General features: G+C 35.5%; 3 protein-coding genes across 4 annotated transcripts; 1 reads left to right on the forward strand and 2 right to left on the reverse strand.

The window, feature by feature from the left end:
- Positions 1–2,276: 2,276 nt before the first annotated feature.
- Positions 2,277–5,645, reverse strand: Lasp (LIM and SH3 domain protein Lasp). Its single transcript, XM_089848134.1, has 7 exons — positions 5,346–5,645; positions 4,613–4,707; positions 4,259–4,539; positions 4,026–4,193; positions 3,828–3,944; positions 3,651–3,718; positions 2,277–2,488 (listed from the first exon to the last, which is right to left on the reverse strand). The coding sequence occupies exons 1-7, from the start codon at positions 5,415–5,417 to the stop codon at positions 2,312–2,314; spliced, it is 978 nt and encodes a 325-aa protein (XP_089704260.1). The 5' UTR covers positions 5,418–5,645; the 3' UTR covers positions 2,277–2,311.
- An 87-nt stretch (positions 5,646–5,732) lies between these two features.
- RpL23 (ribosomal protein L23) lies at positions 5,733–6,879 on the forward strand. Its single transcript, XM_089848141.1, has 4 exons — positions 5,733–5,855; positions 6,123–6,206; positions 6,272–6,400; positions 6,637–6,879. The coding sequence occupies exons 1-4, from the start codon at positions 5,843–5,845 to the stop codon at positions 6,831–6,833; spliced, it is 423 nt and encodes a 140-aa protein (XP_089704267.1). The 5' UTR covers positions 5,733–5,842; the 3' UTR covers positions 6,834–6,879.
- A 491-nt stretch (positions 6,880–7,370) lies between these two features.
- On the reverse strand, positions 7,371–18,738 carry LOC149651297 (uncharacterized). 2 transcript variants are annotated; one of them, XM_089848115.1, is made up of 9 exons: positions 17,117–18,738; positions 16,180–16,224; positions 12,519–12,622; positions 11,521–11,880; positions 10,409–11,157; positions 9,972–10,244; positions 9,535–9,812; positions 9,298–9,453; positions 7,371–8,739 (listed from the first exon to the last, which is right to left on the reverse strand). In XM_089848115.1, exons 1-9 carry the CDS (start codon positions 18,014–18,016, stop codon positions 8,500–8,502), a joined length of 3,105 nt encoding a protein of 1,034 aa, XP_089704241.1. In that variant the 5' UTR covers positions 18,017–18,738; the 3' UTR covers positions 7,371–8,499. The 2 variants fall into 2 exon arrangements, with proteins under 2 accessions (XP_089704241.1, XP_089704240.1); XM_089848114.1 differs by having other exon boundaries at positions 11,494–11,880.
- Between the last annotated feature and the right edge of the window lie 3,734 nt (positions 18,739–22,472).

Raw genomic sequence — 22,472 nt, forward strand, 5'->3', positions numbered from 1 at the left:
AAATTAAAATAATCCTCAACTTTTCTAAACATAAAATTTACAGAAACCCGGTTTGAGACACCGAATTTATTTTAAAAAAAATCAACCGGGGGGGGGGGGGGGAGGGGGGATTATAAACATATATATATATAACCAAAACACAACCATAGTGTTTCGAAAATTAAAATATCATCGGATTTTGAATAAAATTGATAATTATTGCATAGACGTTTGTTACATTGGGTTTTTAATTTTTTATTAAAGGAAAATCATACTAATATTGCTTGTAACGTGTTTTGAGTTTAAAAAAAACTGTTTTATACAAGTTATTTTAAGGTAAATAAGGAACTGACGTTTACTTTTTAAAAAAATGATTATTTTAGAGAGATACCAATAACGTTTATTTATTTATTCTACTATGATTCTGTTATAAATTTTAACGTTTTTATTCTAGGCTTTGTTGAAGCTTTATCCCCAGTTTTATTCAATCATTTATTTATTTATTTATTTACATTTGAGAGTATTTAATTTTAATTAAAACGTTACAAATTAATTAGCGAGTAAAATTATTTAGAGTCGGAAATAGAATTGCGGGTGCATTTTTTTACCATTTCATTTCCATCATCGCCCATAATGTTTCAAATATTTTAACGATACTCATCACAGATTCACGAACATTCTCTCTTTTTACCCCCTAAATATCTTTTATTAAAAAACCCACAACCATTATAGTACAAGAAAATCCCCGAAAAGCATATTTAAAACCAAAGCAAATAATTTTTATCGTTAAAATTTTAAGTTAGGGTTCTAGCCTAGGATTTGAGCGATTTTGGATTTATTTCTGGCCGACTATGTCATGGATTTAAATGGATTTTCATGCATGAAGGAGAAAATGGATTGGGAAAGGTCAAATGGTTTTGAAAGGTTAAAGTTCATGAGTTAATTTGTGAAAAAATTAAAAACTGATACCTCAAAAGTAATTTTTTTTTTAAGAATGTTGCCCTAAAATAATGTAAATTAACAATAACTATAAAGATTAACGTTAATTAATTAAATTTAAGCAGCCGATATGTTTTTAATTATTATTATAATATATTTGGCAATTATTATTTATTTCTTTATCTCACTACGTCACTTCAAAAATTCTTTTTTTTTTTTCTTTTAACGTTTAAAAGGTTTTATATTTTATTTATTTAACGTTTTATCTATAATAATTATTCCCCCTGGAACAAACTTCGTTAACACGCCAATTTTAACTTGTTAAATTTAAATATCCCTTTATTAGTAATTAGCATTTAATAAAAATTAAAAATAAATTTAAGTGTCGATAATTAGTTGCCTAATATATAAATTTACGCTAATTTTAGTCATGGATAGTTTTGGAAAAAGAAAATAAACTAGCTTACACATCCCAAAAAACTTTCATCGCCTTATATAAAACATTCTCAATCGTTAGCCCAATCGCTAATTAGTAATTATCTACAATAAACTAATCTAAAAGACAACTGTTCATTCTAATTCACTTTATTCCCGGTGCTTGGGCCAAGGCTTAACACTAGTTTATCGGACCTTCATCTGGGTCAAAACTATCGACTTTTAAGCAGACGACGCATCATTTTGACGCCGATTTGTGAGTTAAAATTTAAGAATGAACTAGTGGTCTAGTGTTAAGCCTTGGATCGGTGCTTGGGCCAAGGGTTAACGCTAGTTTTATCTTAATCTGGGTCAAAACGATGGACTTTTAAGCAGACGACGGCACGACGCATCATTTTGACGCTAATTTGTCATTTAAGTGTTAAGCCTTGGATCACGAATTGGGACTCGGGAATAAAGTGGATTTAAATTTTTGAGCTAGGATTTATTTTCCCTGTTAAAATTGAGTAATTTTTAACTAATTCTAAACTATTTAGCCACATATTTTAAAGTTAACTATCATAAATTTAAATTATGAAGTATCTTAAGTTCCAGGCTCAAACATTCTCCAATCCACCTTATTCCCGAATCACGCGTTAAGCCTTGGCACACACGTGGGTGAATAAGGTGGATTTCTTGTCAGACATACACTAACTAACGCTTCCCAAAAAAATTCGATAAAGGTTTTGTAACACTCGTAACTTTTTGTTGCCTTCTAAAACATCTAAAACACTTGTTTATAAACTATCTTAGGGTCAATATAAACATTTGTTTCTGTATATTTCTAGATATTTTTTGGAAATATCGTTAAGGAATTTGGTAACAGATAGAGAGATAGTAGTAATAGTTTAGAGTATAGTACTCGGTATAGAGAGAATTTCAAGTTTGTTTTTTACGTTTTTTGACTCTAATTAAATCTTTAATTTATAGGTTCGACGTAATTAGCCGGTAACATTCCGGTTTGACCCGTTCTTTGCACAGTACCTGACATCCATCCTTCGTCAATTGGTCTACAATTGGTCAAAATATCACCATCCAAAAAGCTTATCTCGTCGGAATCCTGGGCTGTGTAATCGTACATGGCTCGATAAGCTCTCTGTAAAGAAAGATATTCCCTCCAAATTTAATTTAAAAATATCACGTTTAAACGTAATTAATACTCGTAATTAACTTAATTATCATCGATATTTGGTTTAATATACATTATTTAACGTGATTAATTTGGATTTAATTTAGGTAAGACACGGATATCTTTAAATAAAATAACTTACTCTAACTATGGTTAATTTAATTAATATAACAACGCGTCCGGAACTTAAAACGAGGCTCGAAACAATAGCAATTTACTTTAATTAATACAAGCAATTAGAGATAATTAATTATAAATTAAAACTCATTCCCATTTATATATATATCCTAGCATTATATACTTTATTGTCGCGGCCCTCTCGCTATAACCGCCGTCTGCTCCTAAGACACCTAGCTGTCTTTGCGGATGTTGTTGTATCAAATAAATAAATAAATAAAATAAATAAATAAATAAATAAAATAAATAACTCATTCCCGTAGCTGACAAAAAAAAATCAAAATGGCTGCCCAATTGCGCGTGTTGACGTCACAAAAGCAGAATTTACCCAAGCGAGTAGAGTAGCGACATCTATAAATTATCCACCTAAGCTTACATTCCCGCCAAATTTGAAACCTTACTGCCTGAATTGCGCGTGATGACGTCACAAAAGCAGAATTTACCCAACCAAGCCACTAAAGTAGCGACATCTATAAATTATCCACCTAAGCTTACGTTCCCGCCAAATTTGAAACCTTAACAATAACAACCAATTCCGGCCTAATTTAGGCCTAACATAAATAAAAAATTAAAAATGAGATAAACAAGCAGTAACATAATTCTGAACCCTAAATAATTGAAAAATATTATTTAATTTCGAAATAAAATAACTGAAATTAACACAAAAATACAATTAGAGTTAAGTAAAAAAAAATAATTGTAAAACAATTCAAAAATTAAATATTAAGCTAACAAGTTAATCAAATTTAAAAAAAAAATGTCTAAAAATTAATTGAAACATTCTGTTCAGAAAATCCAGCCAAAATAAACCCTAACTAGTATAAATTTAAACTAAAGAAAAGAAGTCTCGGAAAACACTTTGAAAGCCTTCTAAATTTGACTCGCACCACATGCTAAAGAAAAAGGCAATGCAACCGCCCACGAGTAAAGCATAAATCAAAGGAATACTCACTCCAACGGGAGGTATTTGAGGAACGACTGTCTCCATCAGTCTAGTTGGCATGTTACCACCACCACCACCTAAAGAAATACAAGAAATACAAGAAAAAAAATGGTAAAAATAGATTAAAAAACAAGCAAAATGACATCATAAAGTAAAAATAACGAGAAACTAAGGATTTTTTTATACCTCCACCATAATAATTGTGCGATTCCTGTCTGGGTGCACCAACCACCGAACCATAATTATCATTCAAGGGATCGTAATCAGCGATAGACCCAATCTTCTTTGATGGTGAATTGTGAACTATGTGGTGTTCAAAGTGCCAGGGGTCACAGGGTTGAACTATAACTATTTTATTTACTTGGTTAATTTAATTTAACATACCTGGTCCTTCCTGAGAGGTGTAAATGACGTGTGAAGAAAGTTTAGAAGAGTAAGGGGACTCTGTTGTAGCGGCAAAACCAGGGTCATAATCAGCCAAATTGTGATGAACAACTGGTGGTGCCATTTGATAACTATGAACTGTACTGTTTGGAGTTGCTGGAATCATAGCTGAAAGAATAGATTTCATATTGATTTTCCATTATTTTTCAACTATTTCACAGTTCAAAATTTACCCGGAGGTGGAATTCCATTGCTTCCTTCAGGAACTAAATGTCGTTTTTGTTCCATTTTTTGTTTTTTCTCTAGTTCACCGTGATAGGCGACATTGCTGATAATTTTGCTGGTGTTTTTAATCCTTAGTGTCTCTGGATCATCAGCCACTTGAGTTATTTTCCCTTTTTGTCTTTCAAAATCCTCATGATATTTCACTTGACTCTGAAGCCTCGTGTTCTCCGCTAACCTCTTTGTTTCAGGAGTTTCTGCAACTTGAGTATGTTTGGCTTGAGGACAGTGACTAATAATAATCAAAAATTATTCATTACTTATCAGTAAAACTTAAAAGAATTATTCAAAAAAGAAAAACATACGCATTGCAATAGGGATATTTCTCAAACCCTTTATAGGTCTTCATGTTCAATGTCATGCCACATTCTTGGCATTTAAAACAAAGTTTGTGCCATATCTGCAAACATTATTAATAATAATGTGTAAAAAACCTGTCAGGTTAGATTTGTGAAATCTTTAACCCTATTTGCATCTCATCATCATAGGTTTTGGAATTTTAAAAGAAAATAAATAAAAAAAAACCTGAAACAGGATCTGACTTTTAAGGGGTTAAATTAAAATTCAATATATTCTTATAGACACTTTAAAACTTGTTAAACTTATATGTTACTTAAAAAAAAAGAGTTGAAATTATTTGTCAACTGTTTATCCTACAAGGAAATGAACTAAAACTTGTTGAAAAACTTATAAAATTTGCCTCAGGAAAACTAGGAAAGTTATTTTCCCTTTCTAAAATTGTCTGTGGATTTCTAAGGGGCTTTAAAGATATTATTATATCACCTTATAAAATTAAAAACTGCTTTTTATTTGGGTGTATAGGTTATAAAACTATTTTGAAATTTGATTTATGTTTGAAAACAATCGAATCTCGGCAATGGGGTCACTTTTAAAAGTTACTAAACGCGTTGGAATGTTTGCATTTTTTTTTATATACATTGCCTTTTTTGACAAGCCAACCACTTGTCTCGATTCTCGGGGTTTTTTGAAACACTTTTAAGGGTGGCTTATGTTAATTTAAAGATATATTAGGCTTACCTTATCGAGACATTTGAGTTCTTCTAGAGGATAGACAGTTTTTTCGCATCTAGCGCACCTTTTGCTATTCATTTTTGAGTTTTTGACGCGTCAGTCAAATTAGGCTTAGTGGAGGAAGAGACGATAAATGATGTAACATACGAATCGGTGAAACTGACGCTCGTTTAGGACTAAAAGCTCCCAGAATCGCGTTACGACTGGATTATAAAAATTTGTATAAAACTTGGCACACTTTTTAAAAGAGGGAAAACCTCGGGCCAAAAAAAATATCCGAGACAACTCCCTAATTAGGCCTTTCTGACTTCCCCCGAAAGTAAACGGGAAATTACAGTAGAAATTCCGGGAAAAGGTCGAAGTTTAAACGGGGGAAAAAACGGGAGAAAACACGTGGGACTGTTCCGCCAATAATATCCCTCGAGTAATCTTATTGGTTACTACCAAGACATTTCCGAGCTTAGCCTTAGCGTTGGGCCGTTTTAGTACCTTCTAGAAACACAATGTCGAAGAGAGGTAAAGCTCAATTAAAATCCTTATTAATCCCTGTTTAAAATTAACTATCATCAAAATTATATGTATAATTAATATTAACAATGATTACGCTAAAATATTAACCCCATATTTATTAATTTTAACTTAAAGCTAACTATAAATCGTCTCCATTAAACTAGCCTTTCCCTAGTGTCGTTAAGCCTTGCAACATTACGTGTCACGCGGTATCGGTACCGCACATGTTCGAAAAAGTTAATTATAATTAATGTTAATTTCTATTATTAATAGGACGTGGTGGAACTGCTGGAGCGAAATTTCGCATCTCTTTGGGTTTACCGGTCGGTGCTGTTATCAATTGCGCCGATAACACAGGTATGTTAATTAAGCCTAACCAAATCGTTTTTAAGGTTAAAATTTTAATTAAATATTAATTAAAGGTGCTAAGAACCTGTACATCATTGCTGTCAATGGAATTAAAGGTCGATTGAACAGATTACCAGCTGCGGGAGCTGGAGACATGATCGTAGCTACAGTCAAGAAGGGAAAGCCTGAACTACGAAAGAAAGGTTCGTTAAAATTTCTTAACATAATCTTGGGGGCAATTGGTTCCAATGATTCATAATCAGTGAATTCGTTGATATAACCTATTAATCCATTCAGAAAAGCCCTAAAATAAATCCTAGATCATAGTACTGAAGTTAGTTTTATGCTGACTTCAGCCTCCAATCATGGGACAGTTAAAGTTAACGTTGTTGTTTTAAATTACACGTTAACAATAATTTTGGAATATTTCCATTCACAGTTATGCCTGCAGTGGTCATCAGGCAACGAAAACCATTCCGTAGGAAGGATGGTCTATTCATTTATTTTGAAGATAATGCAGGAGTTATTGTCAACAACAAAGGAGAGATGAAAGGTTCAGCCATAACAGGTCCAGTTGCGAAAGAATGTGCCGATTTATGGCCGAGGATAGCTTCAAATGCAAGCAGTATCGCCTAAATTTGTATTTATCCTCTACTGAAATAAAAAAAAATTACAAATAAAATCAACTTTGTTCGATATTGAATTATTTTCCTAAAAGAAAAGTTAGTAAAACACTTCAGTCTGAAAGAAAAGTTAGTAAAACACTTTAGTCTGAAAGAAAAATTAGTAAATCACTTTAGTCTGAAAGAAAAATTAGTAAATCACTTCAGTCTGAAAGAAAAATTAGTAAATCACTTCAGTCTGAAAGAAAAGTTAGTAAAACACTTCAGTCTGAAAGAAAAGTTAGTAAAACACTTCAGTCTGAAAGAAAAGTTAGTAAAACACTTCAGTCTGAAAGAAAAGTTAGTAAAACACTTCAGTCTGAAAGAAAAGTTAGTAAAACACTTCAGTCTGAAAGAAAAGTTAGTAAAACACTTCAGTCTGAAAGAAAAGTTAGTAAAACACTTCAGTCTGAAAGAAAAGTTAGTAAAACACTTCAGTCTGAAAGAAAAGTTAGTAAAACACTTCAGTCTGAAAGAAAAGTTAGTAAATCAGTTCAGTCTGACACGTTAGTAGTAGTTACAACATCCAATTTTATAAAAACCAATTGGGGGAGGTTTTTATTTCGTCAAGATTCAATTTCTTAGTTACAAACCAAAGATCATTAATTAAAGAAGGATAATTAATTTAAACTATTTATTTACAAAAAAATTTACTACGAGAAGGGGCTTAAATTAAATTAATCCCATTTAACTTTTAAGTAATTAGTAGTACCACTATATTATCACAATTAAATCATGATAAGAGTTATTTTGAAAAGACTTAATTCTTTAATTTTCTCTATATTTGTAAATTTTTCCGAAATCTACGAAGTTTTCTCCAAAAACCCCAGCGCCATTTTAAAAATCTTCCAAAGTTTTCGAGGGTGGGAAAAAGTTAGCTGCCTCCGTTGGAAGATCAATCAATCAATTTGACAATTTTGTTTTCCATTGTAGAAACTTTTGTTTATTTATTTATTTTATTATTAATTCATACTTTGAGCCATTTATTAAAAATGCCACGTGTGCAAACGTACCTCGAAATACCCGGGCCTTGGTTGTTATTAATTAATAATAAATTATGATTCCTGTAAATCTAACTAATAATTTGGTTTTAACAATAAACTTATCGATTATAAATTAAATCTAATCTACATGTTTGATTCTAGAGCTTTAAAAACGCCTGAAAATCTTCACCTTCCATAATTAGGTAACCCTAATTTAGGCCTAAACGCGAGTTGTCACTTGTCAGCGTCAGTTGGCGGCCATTTTGGAAAATAGCGTTAAGCCTAACCATGCCAAAAATAGGTTAAATTTTCCACTTGTAACGACTAACGACGACCTAACCTTCTAATAAATTATTAACGCTTAAATTATTTGATTATTTAATTTTGCTTCTCCAATAATTGGCTGAGACTTTTAAACTAAATAAGTCCGCGGAGTTTTTATTAAATATTTTAACACTATTATTTTAATTGTTTCAAAAAACAACCCAATTTAATTTTAACAATGGATATTAAATTTGGTTCAAAATAAAGGAAGGAAACTGTTAAATAATTGCTAAAAACGTTTTGTATATAAACTGATTAACGAAAAGAAGGGGGGGAAAAGAATCTAAAACTATATACATATCTGGAGGGGGCCAAGGTGCCATGTCCCGTTACTTAACTGGCCGCTTGATCAGGCGTAAAAATTGCGATGTCCGCCGACGTCTCACCAGGATTTTGTTGTCTCCCTCGTTTCTTGGCTTCCATCAACTTCTTTCTTTGTTCTTCTCGAGCTTTGGCTTTCTCGCTCGCTTTGGCGCTGTGCACCGGCGATGTAGGGTTTGATTTAGAACTAGCAGTTCGCGGACTAACAATGACTCGCTTTGGTTGTTGGCTTTTGCTTTGACTTTTCGACCTCTGTTTACCAAAAATAAACAGTTCAAATTAGGCCTTAGAGTTGGACTTATAACCCTTATTATTGCACTTCTCCCTTCTGTAGACCTAAAATAGGTCAAAGTAGGCTTAACATTGACTTATAACCCTAATTATTGCCACCCTCGGTAGACCTGGGATAGGTCAAATTAGGCCTAGCGATGGACTTATAATTGCACTTCTCCCTTCTGTAGACCTAAAATAGGTCAAAGTAGGCCTAGGGATGGACTTATAATTGCACTTCTCCCTTCTGTAGACCTAAAATAGGTCAAAGTAGGCCTAGGGATGGACTTATAATTGCACTTCTCCCTTCTGTAGACCTAAAATAGGTCAAAGTAGGCCTAGGGATGGACTTATAATATCACTTCTCCCTTCTGTAGACCTAAAATAGGTCAAAGTAGGCCTAGGGATGGACTTATAATTGCACTTCTCCCTTCTGTAGACCTATAATAGGTCAAAGTAGGCTTAACGATCACTGTAACTCCAATTATTAACATTTCTCCTTCTGTAAGACTCTGATGAAACTGGTACCGGAAAACTTACTGAATAAGGCACTGTTTCCTCTTTCCAATCATTTTCCTTAAGTTTCTTTAGATTGGAAAAAGTTTCATTAACGTTATCAACTTGTAAATGAACCATGTCCCAGAATCCGGCCAGGTCTTCGTTTGTGGTTGGGAATGGTTCTGAAGGATCTGGGGACTAAAAAAAAATTCTATACAATTAAAACAAAGAAGCAACAAAATCTAACTAGAGTATAATTACTATTAAAACTTAACTTACAATATTCTTTTCGCAAAGTTTCCTAAACTGAGCAAATTTCTGATCTATAAGCAGATTAGCTTTTCCAGCAGCGGAAAGTAGTTTTCCAAGAGCTTCTTCAGGAACTCCGGGTAATTTCGTGTCTTCCTCAACTTCTTTTATTTGCCTTCTGATATCAGAGGTTGCAGCGTCGATTTTAGCGATAAACTGATGACCATGTCCAACCTGATTCGGCACAGTTTCAACATTTTCCACCGCGATTGTCTCAACTGCGGAAATTGGTGAAACTATTGAAAGAGCTTACAAAAAAAAAAAAAAAAAGACCCAATTTAAATTAACAGTAACAATTTATTCGCAGCCTTATTAGGGACCAAATCCTAATAGAAAAATCGTTGGAAATTGGTTCCTTTTGAAGCTGATAAAGAGGTTGTTAAGCTTTTTGGTTAATTTGTTCTAACCTGTAGGAAAAGCGGTTTTGGGTTCGCTAGCCGCTCTGAGGGTTTGCGGTCGTTTGGAGCTGCCATTAGCGTTTTGAGAAGTAGTAGTAATTTTATTTATTTCTTTGGTCGGGGTTGAGATTGTCATAGAAGCCAAAGCGAGTTGTTTATTCGGAGAAGAAAGCTGCTGCTGAGGAGTGGTGGCTTTAACGGGGGAAAGTTTAGTTGGCACTGTAGCGTTTCTCAATTGTTGCTTGAAATCTTGAGTGATATGCCGGAAAACAGGTGGGCTACCTGCAATCCAAGCAACCGCGTCATAAGCCAGCGCTAAAAGCCTTTTTTAAAAAGCGTTAGTTATCTAGCGCGCTAACTAACCCCCCCCCCCCTTTTACGACAAAACAACTGTCCTAACTGTCCCGGGTCAAAACAATCACTCGATAAAACACAATGAGACTCACGAGAACTGGGTCTGAAGGCTTGCGGAGGGCAAGATGGACTCCTCAAGGACGTATTACCATCAACGGGTGTCCTGGATTTGGTCCTGGAAACCCTAATAGCTCCTCCTTGTACTACTTGAGACGCCGGTTGTCCAAACAGAGACTCGATTCTTTGTTGTACCAATGACTTTGGGCCATCGGTGAATGGCGAATTGTTGCTATTAAACTCCTCCCCACGATGATACGTCGTCGGTAAAGATTTTTCCTCATCATGATGACCATTTAACCCATTGGAGAAACCTTTAATATTCCCAAAATCGGCGCGAACTGGCGAATGCTTGCGCGCAGATACGTTTCTAATCGGGTCTTCGTTCTTTGATATTGTTAAACTTTGAGACGACACGAAGATTTGTTTCGCTTCGGAAGTAGCTGGTCGAGTTTCATCTCCGCTGAAATACTTATTGCAAATATAACTTTCCGTTTTGGAACGCGGTTTACTTCCGCCGTTGACGGAAATTTCGTTGTTTCCGTGATGCATTTCGCGATTATCTCCGGGAGATGACTTAGAACTCTGGGTCGCGACGGCTAATTTCGAATTAACGCGTGCTGGGCTATTATCGCGACTGTGACAATACCGACTGTACCCTGAATACCCGCTAATAGCGCAACTAATACCCAGATACGACGGTAAATGTCCAGGGTCCAACTCGATCAAAGACTGATGGTGTTCATTGTTTTTATTTTCGCGCGAACCGTGTTTATCGGGTGTACTGAAAAATTTCGTACTTTTAATTTAGATTTAAACTAATTAAATTCGGGGTTAGGGAAACGTTAATTACTTAGGGATTAATTTATATGTTAGTACAGTGTTTAAAGTTATTTTTAATAACATAAAAAAAAATAAGGCAAATCATTAGATGTGTTCTCCACATCGGCCCGTTATGTAACTAACCTTTTACATCAGAAGCCCCCAAGAAAGTTAAGTATTAGAAACTAAAACCCAAGCACCCTTATACCTACACCTATTAGTTAACTCATGCTCAAAAATGGCTCCAAATTGAGCCTGGTTATCCTCAAAACCGAAAAATAATTAAAACTGTACACACATATAAAGATAAGCGTAACTTCTGAACCTCTCCTCTCTGAGATCCTGATCATCCTGAGGTGCAGCTCGGTCCGTAACATCTCCGAATTGTTCTACGCGCAATTCCGGATTGGTCAACTCTCTCCTTACGGGGCTGGAGCAGCTTCCATTGGATAGAATTAAACTGGTACTCTTTAGAGTATAGGCCGAGGACGTGTAATGATCATCGGCGATAGCGTGATGATCATTACTGGGGGACAAACTGTGGTCCGAATGAGTGGCCGATTCAGCGTCTAACGAACACACACCGATGGACTCGATAGAGTTCATTTTCTTCACGTTAACCTCGCAATCCACAAAACTGGTCGCTAAGTTCAAGGTTCGCGGTGGTTGAGCAGCGCGAAAACCACTAAAAGTATATTACATCAAGAACTGTCGTAAATTGTCAATTAAGAAAGGAGATTAGGGGTTAACAATGAAGGTTTCTTGTTAATTGCCTTAATTACAGTGTGGAAATTAATTAGGCATTTTTAGGTTCGCTAGCACCGTCAATTAGGTTGAAACTTAAAGTACAGACACTCTTGTGCTATTTTCCCATAGACGCGGTTAAGGTTGAAACCCCCTGTTAATTTATAAACCATAACAGTACAGACACTGTCTTTATCTTCCCATAGATTCTAATGTATTTAAGATTAAAACCCGCTGTTACTTTATAACCCTGGCTATATTTTGACAATTTTAAATTGAAGCGTCAAATATAACTCTCAATTCAACTGCGCTAACCTAATTCCAACGTCAATTAAAAATGATAACCATTTAATTTTAAACAATAACTAGAGTACCTCGATGAAACATTTTTATCTTTTTTGAAACAACAGGGGGTTGTCCTAAGTCTCAAAGAGAGAGAGAGAAAGAGAGATAAGTAGGGCGCAAACTTAGCTTAGCGCCTTCAAAATTACGCAATTTAACATTTCTATGCAAACTTTTTATGCCACCCACTTAACTAAATAAAAATGTAGTAGGCATAAATAATATAAAAACACTCACTTTTCCAAACTGTTTCTTTGCTTTTCTGATTCGTTTAAATTATGGTTGGATTTAGTGACGCAAAAAGATGGAAGATTACAATTACCACCACCTGATGTTTTGAGCTAAAAAACAATTAAAAACCATCCAAAATTTCAATTTAAAAAACCTATAAGGTCGCACCTAAGCAGATGTTATATTACGTCATAGTAATATATAATTAAATATACAGTATATTTCTAATAATTCAAATTTTTCGTTCACTTTGACCCGAACGCTGGTTTTTTTTTCAAACGCACCTGTCTCTAGTTTCTCAATAACGAATGAATAAATAAATATTTCAATATTTATGATTTAAGATTCATGTACAGGGTTCGGACGAAATTTTTATATTGAAAATCCCCCCTGACTTTTAAAGCTTATCCCTGGCCAAATTTTGTGTAATATCCCTGATCATTTTAAGTACGTGTTTACCAGAGTCCACTTCATGGTCATACCTGGTCCGTATTTAGCATTCCTCGAAACAATCATGGTTTAATATACCAAACGAAATGCCCGACCTATCCCTGACTATTTAGGAAGAAACTTTAAATCCCTGACTTTTCCAAATCCCTAACTTATCCAGGTCTTGTACGAACCCTGATATAGTATTTCAGCAGCTTGGAAAGTCAAACAAGAACCAAAAATTTACGCGAAATTTAAGTTTAATATAATTGCCATTATAAAATACCAGCATTCCTATAGACTAAATTCATATAGTATTTGAGTAGCCCATTATAAAATACGTGTAACTTAGGATAAATGTAGTATTTGAGCAGCTTAAAAAGCCAAAAACACGAAAAACACGCGGCGAAATTTACGTTTAATATAATTGGCACTATAAAATACCAACAGCCTTATAGACTAAACTCATATAGTATTTGAGAAGCTCATTATAAAATAGGATAAATGTATTTGAGCAGCTTAAAAAGCCAAAAACACGAAAATTCCGCGACGAAATATACGTTTAATATAATTGCCATTATAAAATACCAGCGGCCTTATAGACTAAAATAAATTCATATAGTATTTGAGTAGCTTGGAAAGCCAAAACCAATTGCGTTAAATAACGCGCGTTTCAGTCTTTGAGAAACTTGAGAAAATTTTATTATACCTGTATATAATCTGGAACCGGCATTATTCCAAACCCGAAAACAATATAACAAAAATTAAAAACGACACGACACGATCACAAAAGTGGACAATATCCTTTGGTAACCAAACTTCAGCACCCGCCACAAAAATAATCCAGTCTTCCAGGATATATCGTATAAATGATTTCAAAGGTATTCATTCATTCATTCACGCTTTATCGCTTATTTGGAATAGTTCTGATTATAATATCATTAAACAAGACGTAACTTCGTTGTTATACTCGGCATATAGGTCAGATGAGATGAGAATACGGGAAATGAAAATAGATTCGGCGGCACCGACACAAAACGATGAATATCAAATGAATGAGTGAATTAAAAAATTACTACTATCAAAAGGATGCTAAATAAAAAGAGGGCCTGAACATTCTCTGCAGGGTGGGAAGTCATATTTAAAACATAATAATAATATAATACTTTTCCCTTCTATGGAATGATTCCTACGCTTATTTAAAATTCTCTCTAAAACCAACTGAAAGACGTTTTCAGTGTTACACTTTCAAAAAGGGGAGTGGCTTCAAGCTACAATTAATAAAGCTAGACAGGGCCTACGCGAACCGAGGGAAAATATTATCTAGGAGGTTTAAAATAAAGACAAACTTGAGTCTGGAGGTGTCTGATCAAGGGATACATAAATCTAACAGGAATCAATGTGTAGCCAGGCATATTCTCAAGGTATCTACAAGAAGCGATATCTAGTTTACTAGGGAGAAGGTAAATAAATATAAGATGCCTAAGTATTCGCGCGCCATAGTCCCAGTTCCCCTTTCAAAATACAAGGGGGACGTAAAAGGAGGCCGGGCCATTTCGCGGCCGCCTCTCCTCAGTCGGAAAATACGCTATTTTCGTCATTCGCGTCGCGCTGACGTGAGTCTTCAAGAACCAACGAGATGCTGGTTGTAATTTAGAGGCGGGGATTAACTCCGGACCTACTATACGTTTGGACTGGAGATAAAGGTAGAAATGTGGCGAATTTATACCTTCTCCCTAAGAAACTAGATATCGCTTCTTGGTATCTATCTAAGCGGATTATGTAGGAAGAGCTGCTAGACTCATCATTATGAGTGACGAATTATACCTCGCAAATAATCTATCTCGCGTTGCTACCATCCAATGAAACGGCAGTATGAAAGACATTGGTCAGAATTATGAGGCGTGACGGGGATAGTAACTACTCAAGCCCGGCCCACAAAACGCGCGTACATGGGAGATATATGGGAGCACAATGATTCCAATTATCTGTATGTATTCCTGGTTTGATTGATAAGCTAGTAACTTTATCCAGGTAAAAATCTACCTATGATTAAAATAATATCCATATTGAAGGTCATGTAGTGAGTGTAAGATTAGATTAAGATTTGTCTATTCTTTGTAGGATTTTTAAAAGATACACTTTGCATCCCCCATAAAAATATTTTGTTGATATTTAAAGGTTAAATATCATGTCATAGATAACCGGTTATTATAGAAGTTTTTTTTAGTAATTTTTAACAGTGCAAACTGAGGTAATAAAACGGTAACGCAACCTGACCTCACAGGAAAGTAAAAGGGGTCAAACTGTGTTTTGAAAGGGAAGGGATAGTGACACACAACCCAATCACGATGTTACTTAAAAATGAACCCGAATTAATTTCACCATAAGCTCATAAGATAATGTTCCATAAGTTTGTCACTGGTTACTGAGAGCTTGACATGAAGTTAGTGAGGTAGGTCATACCAAGAAGCGATATCTAGTTTACTAGGGAGAAGGTATAAGTTCGCCACATTTCTACCTTTATCTCCAGTTCAAACGTAGGTCCGGAGTTAATCCCCGCCTCTAAATTCCAACCAGCATCTCATTGGTTCTTGAAAATTCACGTCAGCGCGACGCGAACGACGAAAATTACGTATTATCCGACTGAGGAGAGGCGAAATAGCCCGGCCTCCTTTAAAGTCCCCCCCCCCTTGTATTTTGAAAGGGGGACTGGGACTATGGCGCGCGAATACTTAGGCATCTTATACCTTCTCCCTAGTAAACTAGATATCCCTTCTTGGTCATACTCATAGATTCTCGTAAAGCGACGCCTGGTAAGTTCAGACTAAATAGGAAGATGGAAGTCCTGCAAAACTAACCGAGTGTAGTAAATTCTTGCTTGTCGTTCTCGAACTAGCTCGAGCTGCAAGTCTCTAGCATTACGAAATACGAAGTATATGAAGTGTCATACTTATGGAACATATCACTTATAAACTTAAGATTTCACTCTAAAAATCAAGAAAACCCCCTAACCTGCTTGGGAAAGAAAAAAAATGGGCGCAAGACCACGTGGGTTGTTGGTTTTAAGTGTGGGTAATTTCCGTAGGTGTGTTTTATCACAAAAACATTTTCTCAGTAAAATAAAAAGACGCCATATAAAACTAATGATTAATAGGTTACTTTAAAACAATCCATTTAAAAAAAACTAACTTAACCCACTAATTACGCTAACTAATTAAAACAAAATCAATCTTACCGCTGATTTGATTGGTGTTCCTCTTTCTTTACCTCTCAATGTAACCTGAAAGAAGAAAATCTAATTATAATAATTACCTCAGTTAAAGGTTAATTGTAAAAACTTAAGTTTGCATGCGACCTTGAATTTAATAAATATCTACAATAAAATTTCTACGAAATTATTAAAGAATAAATATAGTTACAAAAATCATTTCTACAATTAAAAAAATCATTATTATTGAACAATGGATAAATTATTTAAAAAAAAACAGGAGGTTAAAATGTCACACACTTTTATCAAGAAGCGATATCTAGTTTACTAGGGAGAAGGTATAAAATGGCTAAGTATTCTCGCGCCATAGTCCCAGTCCCCCTTTCAAAATACAAGGGGGGGGGACGTAAAAGGAGGCCGGGCTATTTCGCCTCTCTCAGTCGGAAAATATGACTGTAATTTTCGTCATTGGCGTCGCGCTGACGTGAGTTTTCAAGACCCAATGAGATGCTGGTTGTAATTTAGAGGCGGGGATTAACTCCGGACCTACTATACGTTTGGACTGGAGATAAAGCTAGAAATGTGGCGAATTTATACCTTCTCCCTAATAAACTAGATATCGCTTCTTGCTTTTATATTATAATAATTATATTTTAGCAGGTGTATGAAGAAGCGTATAATTTAAAGTCTTTAAATGTTGAAAATTATATTATACGCTTCCGACGATAATACCACAATATTTTTTAATCGCATGCGATGGAAGAATTAATATTTTAAAACTACTTAACATCTATTGCTAAGTAAAATGAATGAAAACAAAATTTCAGCCCTAAAAATCATGCTCTATAGACAAGTTTCACGTAAATATGGATAATGGTATTAAGAGAAAAACATTTTGCGGGATTTGGTAGTTGAACAGTCAATTTTTTTGAGGGAGGTCAGCGGAATACTGGACCCATTATACCTGACTCTCGGCTTTTTCAGATTCTTCCGACGATGAAACGTCTATCAATACTTGGCTTTTCTTTAGTTTAGATGTCTTATTAGCGGAGAAAGAATTTATCGTTCGATTCGAAATGGAATCGGGGTCAAAAACGATCAAAGAAGAACGTTTACTATCCTTGACTTTCAAATCTTGTAAGGATTTCCGAGGTGAAAGTTCACTCGTTTGATACTTTGAATTTCGAACTGGGGTATTGGCTACTGAACTAAACGAAACGCTAGCGTCCGTTACTAAATTACTAATGGGTGTTTTCCCGCTGTGAATGTCATTAGCGCTTCTAGCGATGGCTTTTTTCGAGGACAAGAAAGTGGAATCTTTCGATACCAGTGAACGGATGTAACTCTCTTTGCTTTTAGCGGCGAGTTCGATGCTTTGACTGCTACCACCGCTACTATCTTCTTTTTCAACGGAATCAATCTCACTTTGAGAAAATTCAACAACAATCCAGGGCTTATCGCCCTTTTTCTCTTTACTTCGTTTAGAACGTGGGGAAAGTTTTCGAAAGAAACTACCGATGCTTAAACTACCGGATTTTTTGGGTTTAGGGAAACCTACGTGGATTTCTCTGACCGCGTGGTTTGGCAGGGTTGAAGATTTTTGAGCGTTAGTGTTAGAACCGCGACCCCGTAGTATTTTAGGGGACGATGGGGCGCTACTACAGTGCGTATCATCGTTACTAGATGCCCGATAGATCTCAGGGTCAACTTTAAGAGCGCTACCATCGGCGAAACGCGTTTCACCAAATGAAGGGGAGGATACTGACATAGTTTGAAGAGCTTGAACATAGCTCTCGGATCGGAAATGCTGAAAATTGTCGCGCACTTCAAAGTTCACGAAAGAACCACTCCTACTTTCTTGCATTGTTTTTCGTTACACATTTTTCTTTTAAAATTTACGTTACGTATATGAAAATCTTTCTAAATAAACGTCAAAATACACATTTTTTCTAGAGCCAATTATAAGAAAGCTGAACCAAAAAAATTTGCAAAGAAAACTGGCAAAAATTGTAACACATGCACATTGCTCGTAGTTTCAAACTACCCAGGGTTCATACAACTTTTGGAAAACAAATTTCCCTGAGATTTCCATGTTTTTCCCGTATATGGAGTATCCTATGGAGCAAATGTTAACGAAGGAGGGGGGGGCAAATATGACTATTACATAATCGAAGGACATCCCCGTATCTCTAATATAACCAGAGTTATGAGCCTCCAAAGTATAGTGTAATGTAAATCCTATGGAGGGTATATTTATGAACATTTTGCTTAATTACTCGGCCCATGTTTGACACAAATTTCCCTGAATTTTACTAATAGTTCGAAATTTCCCTGAGGTTTTTGTCAACTATTTATTTCCCTGATTTTTCCAGGTTTGTATGAACCCTGCTACCGTAATAGTTTGCCTTGGCCTAATTTAATTACCGTTATTAATTAACCCTCGAGTAACTTGAGTTTAATTACCTAAAGGTCATTTACATTATTTTTAACATAACAAAACCAGTTTATTTGCTTTAAAACTATGGGAAACTATTCAAGCATATAGAATAGATAAACCTATTCTTAGAGACTATGTATGAAACCAGTAAGCTACGTTAATAATTAAGTATAGTTAAAATAATTAGTATATCATACCTACATGTCTTTTCAATTAGTTGTCTGTAAGGTATTTAAATGACGTCGTTTCTTTTAAAACCAATTAATCCTCAAACCGCAAAAGGAAATGTTGATAAACTTGACATTCCAGTAACCGAGGCTTAACGAGTAACCATGCAAAAACAGCAAAGTTGCAAAGTTCTTGATTATACTAACACAAATTTGATTAATTTTGTCAAATTAAAACACTTAAACGACTTAAATAACTAATAAAATCATTAACGACTGTACCGCGAACTAATTTTGTACTTTAATTTAATTAATTTATCCGATAAAATCAAACGTTCTCGACCCCTTTAAAAAATTTATATTTCTCTACCCACAGCCAACTCGATCACGCTTATGGAAGCACGCTCCAATCATTGCCTACGTTAATCAAAGCCTGTGCGCAGCACAGATTTTCATTTTTCGTTTGGCAATTTAAGTTGTCGAATTCTCTCACCTGAGAGCGCTATTAGCTGGACTTTAAGGTTTTGAAATATTCATTTTCGCGCGTGTTTCGGTCCAGCTCGCAATGTCATCTCGCAGTATACTCATAGATATAGTAAAACTATAAAGGGTCTAGATCCACTTCGCTGGCTTAGGCTTAACGAAAAAACGCGGAAGGGGCAACGAGCAGACAGCCGCTATTTTCTGGGGGTAGCCGTATAAAACGCCATCTATCGGGGACAAATTAGCGGCCAAAATTGGAACTATCATAAGGATGAGTGGCACTCTATGTTAACTCCCTATAGGGCATAATAAGTCAAACCCTCGGAGATGCCATTACTCCATTTTATACGAGCTAAGAGCGGAAAAACGTATTTTATAAATTTTACACCTGTAAAATCTTTTAAAAAACACTTGGAACTTGTATTTCTACTTACTTTCGAGGAAATACCACCGTTTTCTGGAGGTAAGAGTCTTTTTTTATACATTTATTAGTAATAAAAACATTAAGGCGAGCTAAGCCTTGGTCTTGTAAAACACGGCAGATTAGTGATTTTGAAAACGACGCTAATCCTCGCGCTAATCACTAATCTGCCGTGTTTTACAAGACCAAGGCTTAGCTCGCCTTAATGTTTTTATTACTAATAAATGTATAAAAAAAGACTCTTACCTCCAGAAAACGGTGGTATTTCCTCGAAAGTAAGTAGAAATACAAGTTCCAAGTGTTTTTTAAAAGATTTTACAGGTGTAAAATTTATAAAATACGTTTTTCCGCTCTTAGCTCGTATAAAATGGAGTAATGGCATCTCCGAGGGTTTGACTTATTATGCCCTATAGGGGGTTAACATAGAGTGCCACTACTCTAAGCTCATCCTTTAATTTAGTTTCGAAAGTTCCCGATAGATGGCGTTTTATACGGCTACCCCCAGAAAATAGCGGCTGTCTGCTCGTTGCCCCTTCCGCGTCGACCTCCCATTGAATTGTGTATCTACCCTTTTAATATATCTATGAGTATACTAGAGAGAAGTCACGTTTCTTAAAAGTAGCCACATTCGAAACTACCGCACACAGGCCTTGGTTAACGTAGGCAACGCTCCAATCGCACATTTTAACCCAAAAATCTAACACTGTTTTTTGGTCCTACTTCTGAAAATATAGGCTCAAATCTCTTGAAATTTTTATGATATGTGCAAAACATGGTTTGTTATTTTTCCACAAAGTTTCAAAAGTTTCTCTTTCATAGTTCTTTTTTGTAAAATATTAAAACGAAAATTGTTCATAATTAAAGGGCTTAGTCTTCAAACAGTTTGTCTTTTCTTTGGTTTCACCATAGCCCACTTGATCACGCACGCTGGCTGCACGCGCTCTAGAAGCCCGTCCAAACGATTTTTTACCTCTCCGAGTGACGTATGTCACGGAGAGGTTCTAATTTCGACGTGTCTGTGTGTGTGTGTGTGTGTGTGTGTCTGTCTGTTGTTATTGACTTACACCCCAGGGGACCGTGTTCGCAGTTTCCGAATTGAAGCAAATGTGTTCGCTATTTCCGGACCGTATTCACAGTTCCCGGAAATTTCAAAACTTGAATCTATCCACAAATCAACTGGCCACTATTACTTCATCTGACTAGTCAATTGTCTATTCTACATGAATACCAATGTGTACTTATTGGCTTCAAACACCACCATTTTGTGGTCTTTGTCCATTCCACATAGACACCAGTCTGTACTTACTGGCTTCTATCACCATCATTTTCTGGTCTTTGTTTTTGTCCATCCCACATGGACACCAGTCTGTACACCTGGCTTCTAACACCACCATCTTCTGGTCTTTGGTTTTGTCCATCCCACATGGACACCAGTCTGTATACCTGGCTTCTAACACCACCATCTTCTGGTCTTTGTTTTTGTCCATCCCACATGGACACCAGTCTGTACACCTGGCTTCTAACACCATCATCTTCTGGCCTTTGTTTTTGTCCATCCCACATGGACACCAGTCTGTACACCTGGCTTCTACTCCTTAAGGTTAAGACATACGCGGCGATCGGCCAGGGTTACGAGAAACGTCCGGCCTCCCAATGGTGGGGCTTCCACCAAAGGTTCACGCAATTGCGCTGTTCTTATCCATAGCTGCGATTCGACACCCTTATATACTACCTATTTGATGAAGGCGAAGCAACCGGCGTATGCTTCATTTCAAACGCCAATATTAGTCAAGTCTCTCAAGAATGTTTAATTGTTCTTTTTCAAAACGATGTAACGCTCAATAAGGCGAACAACTATCGAAGAAAATATTTAATATTAATTATATTTATTTTAATATTTAAGATAATCATGTCTCTCAACTCAAAATTAATACGGAAAGGGTAAAACAGCAGTCTATGTGTTTGTCTATATGTGTCCGTCCGTTGTAACACTAGTGCGCTGCGTTAGAAGTTCGTTTTGTTTTGATGTGTAAAGAAATCCTTCAGAACCTTAATATTCCCGTTTTCCATAATATAAAATGAATATGTGGAAATATTTTTCGTAATTATGATGCATTTAGTACTTTTGTAGCTTTAAAGCTCCGTTTCATTTTGATATTCCAAAGATTTTGTTTAATATTATTATTTAAAATGGATGTTTATATATTACTTAAGCTATACTACATCTGTTTATAGCATAATCCTTTCTAAAGTCACAGTGAATACAAGCACAACGCTGCTATGTTGGTCAAATGAACTTTTATTTGCCAATAGGCCTAGTGAACCAAAAAGTAAACGTTTGGGTTTGGTTTTCGTTTCTGTATGCAGAGACATTAACGGTTCAGAGTGAGCCGAAAGTTAAATACACTTTTAAATAATTAGGCTTAGATTTTATAATCATGGTGGAAATCTGGGCCGCGTTCAGCAGAGCCCAGCGCTGCTAGCAGTGTCCTACATAACTGGATTTTGTTTTTGAATTTTGACGTCACGGTCCTTAGCGCTGAGCTAGCGCGGTCTTCAAAAAAAAATAGTCGGCTTTTTGGATAACGTGACGTAAGACGCGTAGTTCTCAGCTTGGCGAAAAAACCATGGAGGAATTAATACAAATAGCTTTATGGGACTATAGCTATTTAATTGGCGTGAAACCAGTTGATCACGCGAGAATTTTAAGAGATATGTTATTTTCTAATTTTAATTATAAAAGTTGTTATCTATCTCTATAAATATGTTATCCTACAATTTTTGTTAAGCCTTGGTACCTTGCACGCTTTAT

This window comes from Phalangium opilio, unplaced genomic scaffold, assembly GCF_054372755.1.
Source record: "Phalangium opilio isolate 3A_F unplaced genomic scaffold, DU_Popi_V2 ptg000082l_1, whole genome shotgun sequence".
Classification (NCBI taxonomy): Eukaryota; Metazoa; Arthropoda; class Arachnida; order Opiliones; family Phalangiidae; genus Phalangium; species Phalangium opilio.

Excerpts from the sequence above, each read along its gene's own strand:
- Lasp (XM_089848134.1), bottom strand. The coding sequence starts at position 5,417 with ATGAATAGCAAAAGGTGCGCTAGATGCGAAAAAACTGTCTATCCTCTA. Across the intron at positions 4,540-4,612 it reads AAATATCCCTATTGCAATGC|TCACTGTCCTCAAGCCAAAC; the intron begins GTATGTTTTTCT and ends GATTATTATTAG. Across the intron at positions 3,945-4,025 it reads CACCTCTCAGGAAGGACCAG|TTCACAATTCACCATCAAAG; the intron begins GTATGTTAAATT and ends AACACCACATAG.
- LOC149651297 (XM_089848114.1), bottom strand. The coding sequence starts at position 18,016 with ATGCAAGAAAGTAGGAGTGGTTCTTTCGTGAACTTTGAAGTGCGCGAC. Across the intron at positions 11,158-11,493 it reads AGTTACGCTTATCTTTATAT|TACACCCGATAAACACGGTT; the intron begins GTGTGTACAGTT and ends GAAATTTTTCAG. Across the intron at positions 10,245-10,408 it reads AGCCTTCAGACCCAGTTCTC|GTAGCCCACCTGTTTTCCGG; the intron begins GTGAGTCTCATT and ends CTTGGATTGCAG.
- RpL23 (XM_089848141.1), top strand. Across the intron at positions 6,207-6,271 it reads CAATTGCGCCGATAACACAG|GTGCTAAGAACCTGTACATC; the intron begins GTATGTTAATTA and ends TATTAATTAAAG. Across the intron at positions 6,401-6,636 it reads GCCTGAACTACGAAAGAAAG|TTATGCCTGCAGTGGTCATC; the intron begins GTTCGTTAAAAT and ends TTCCATTCACAG.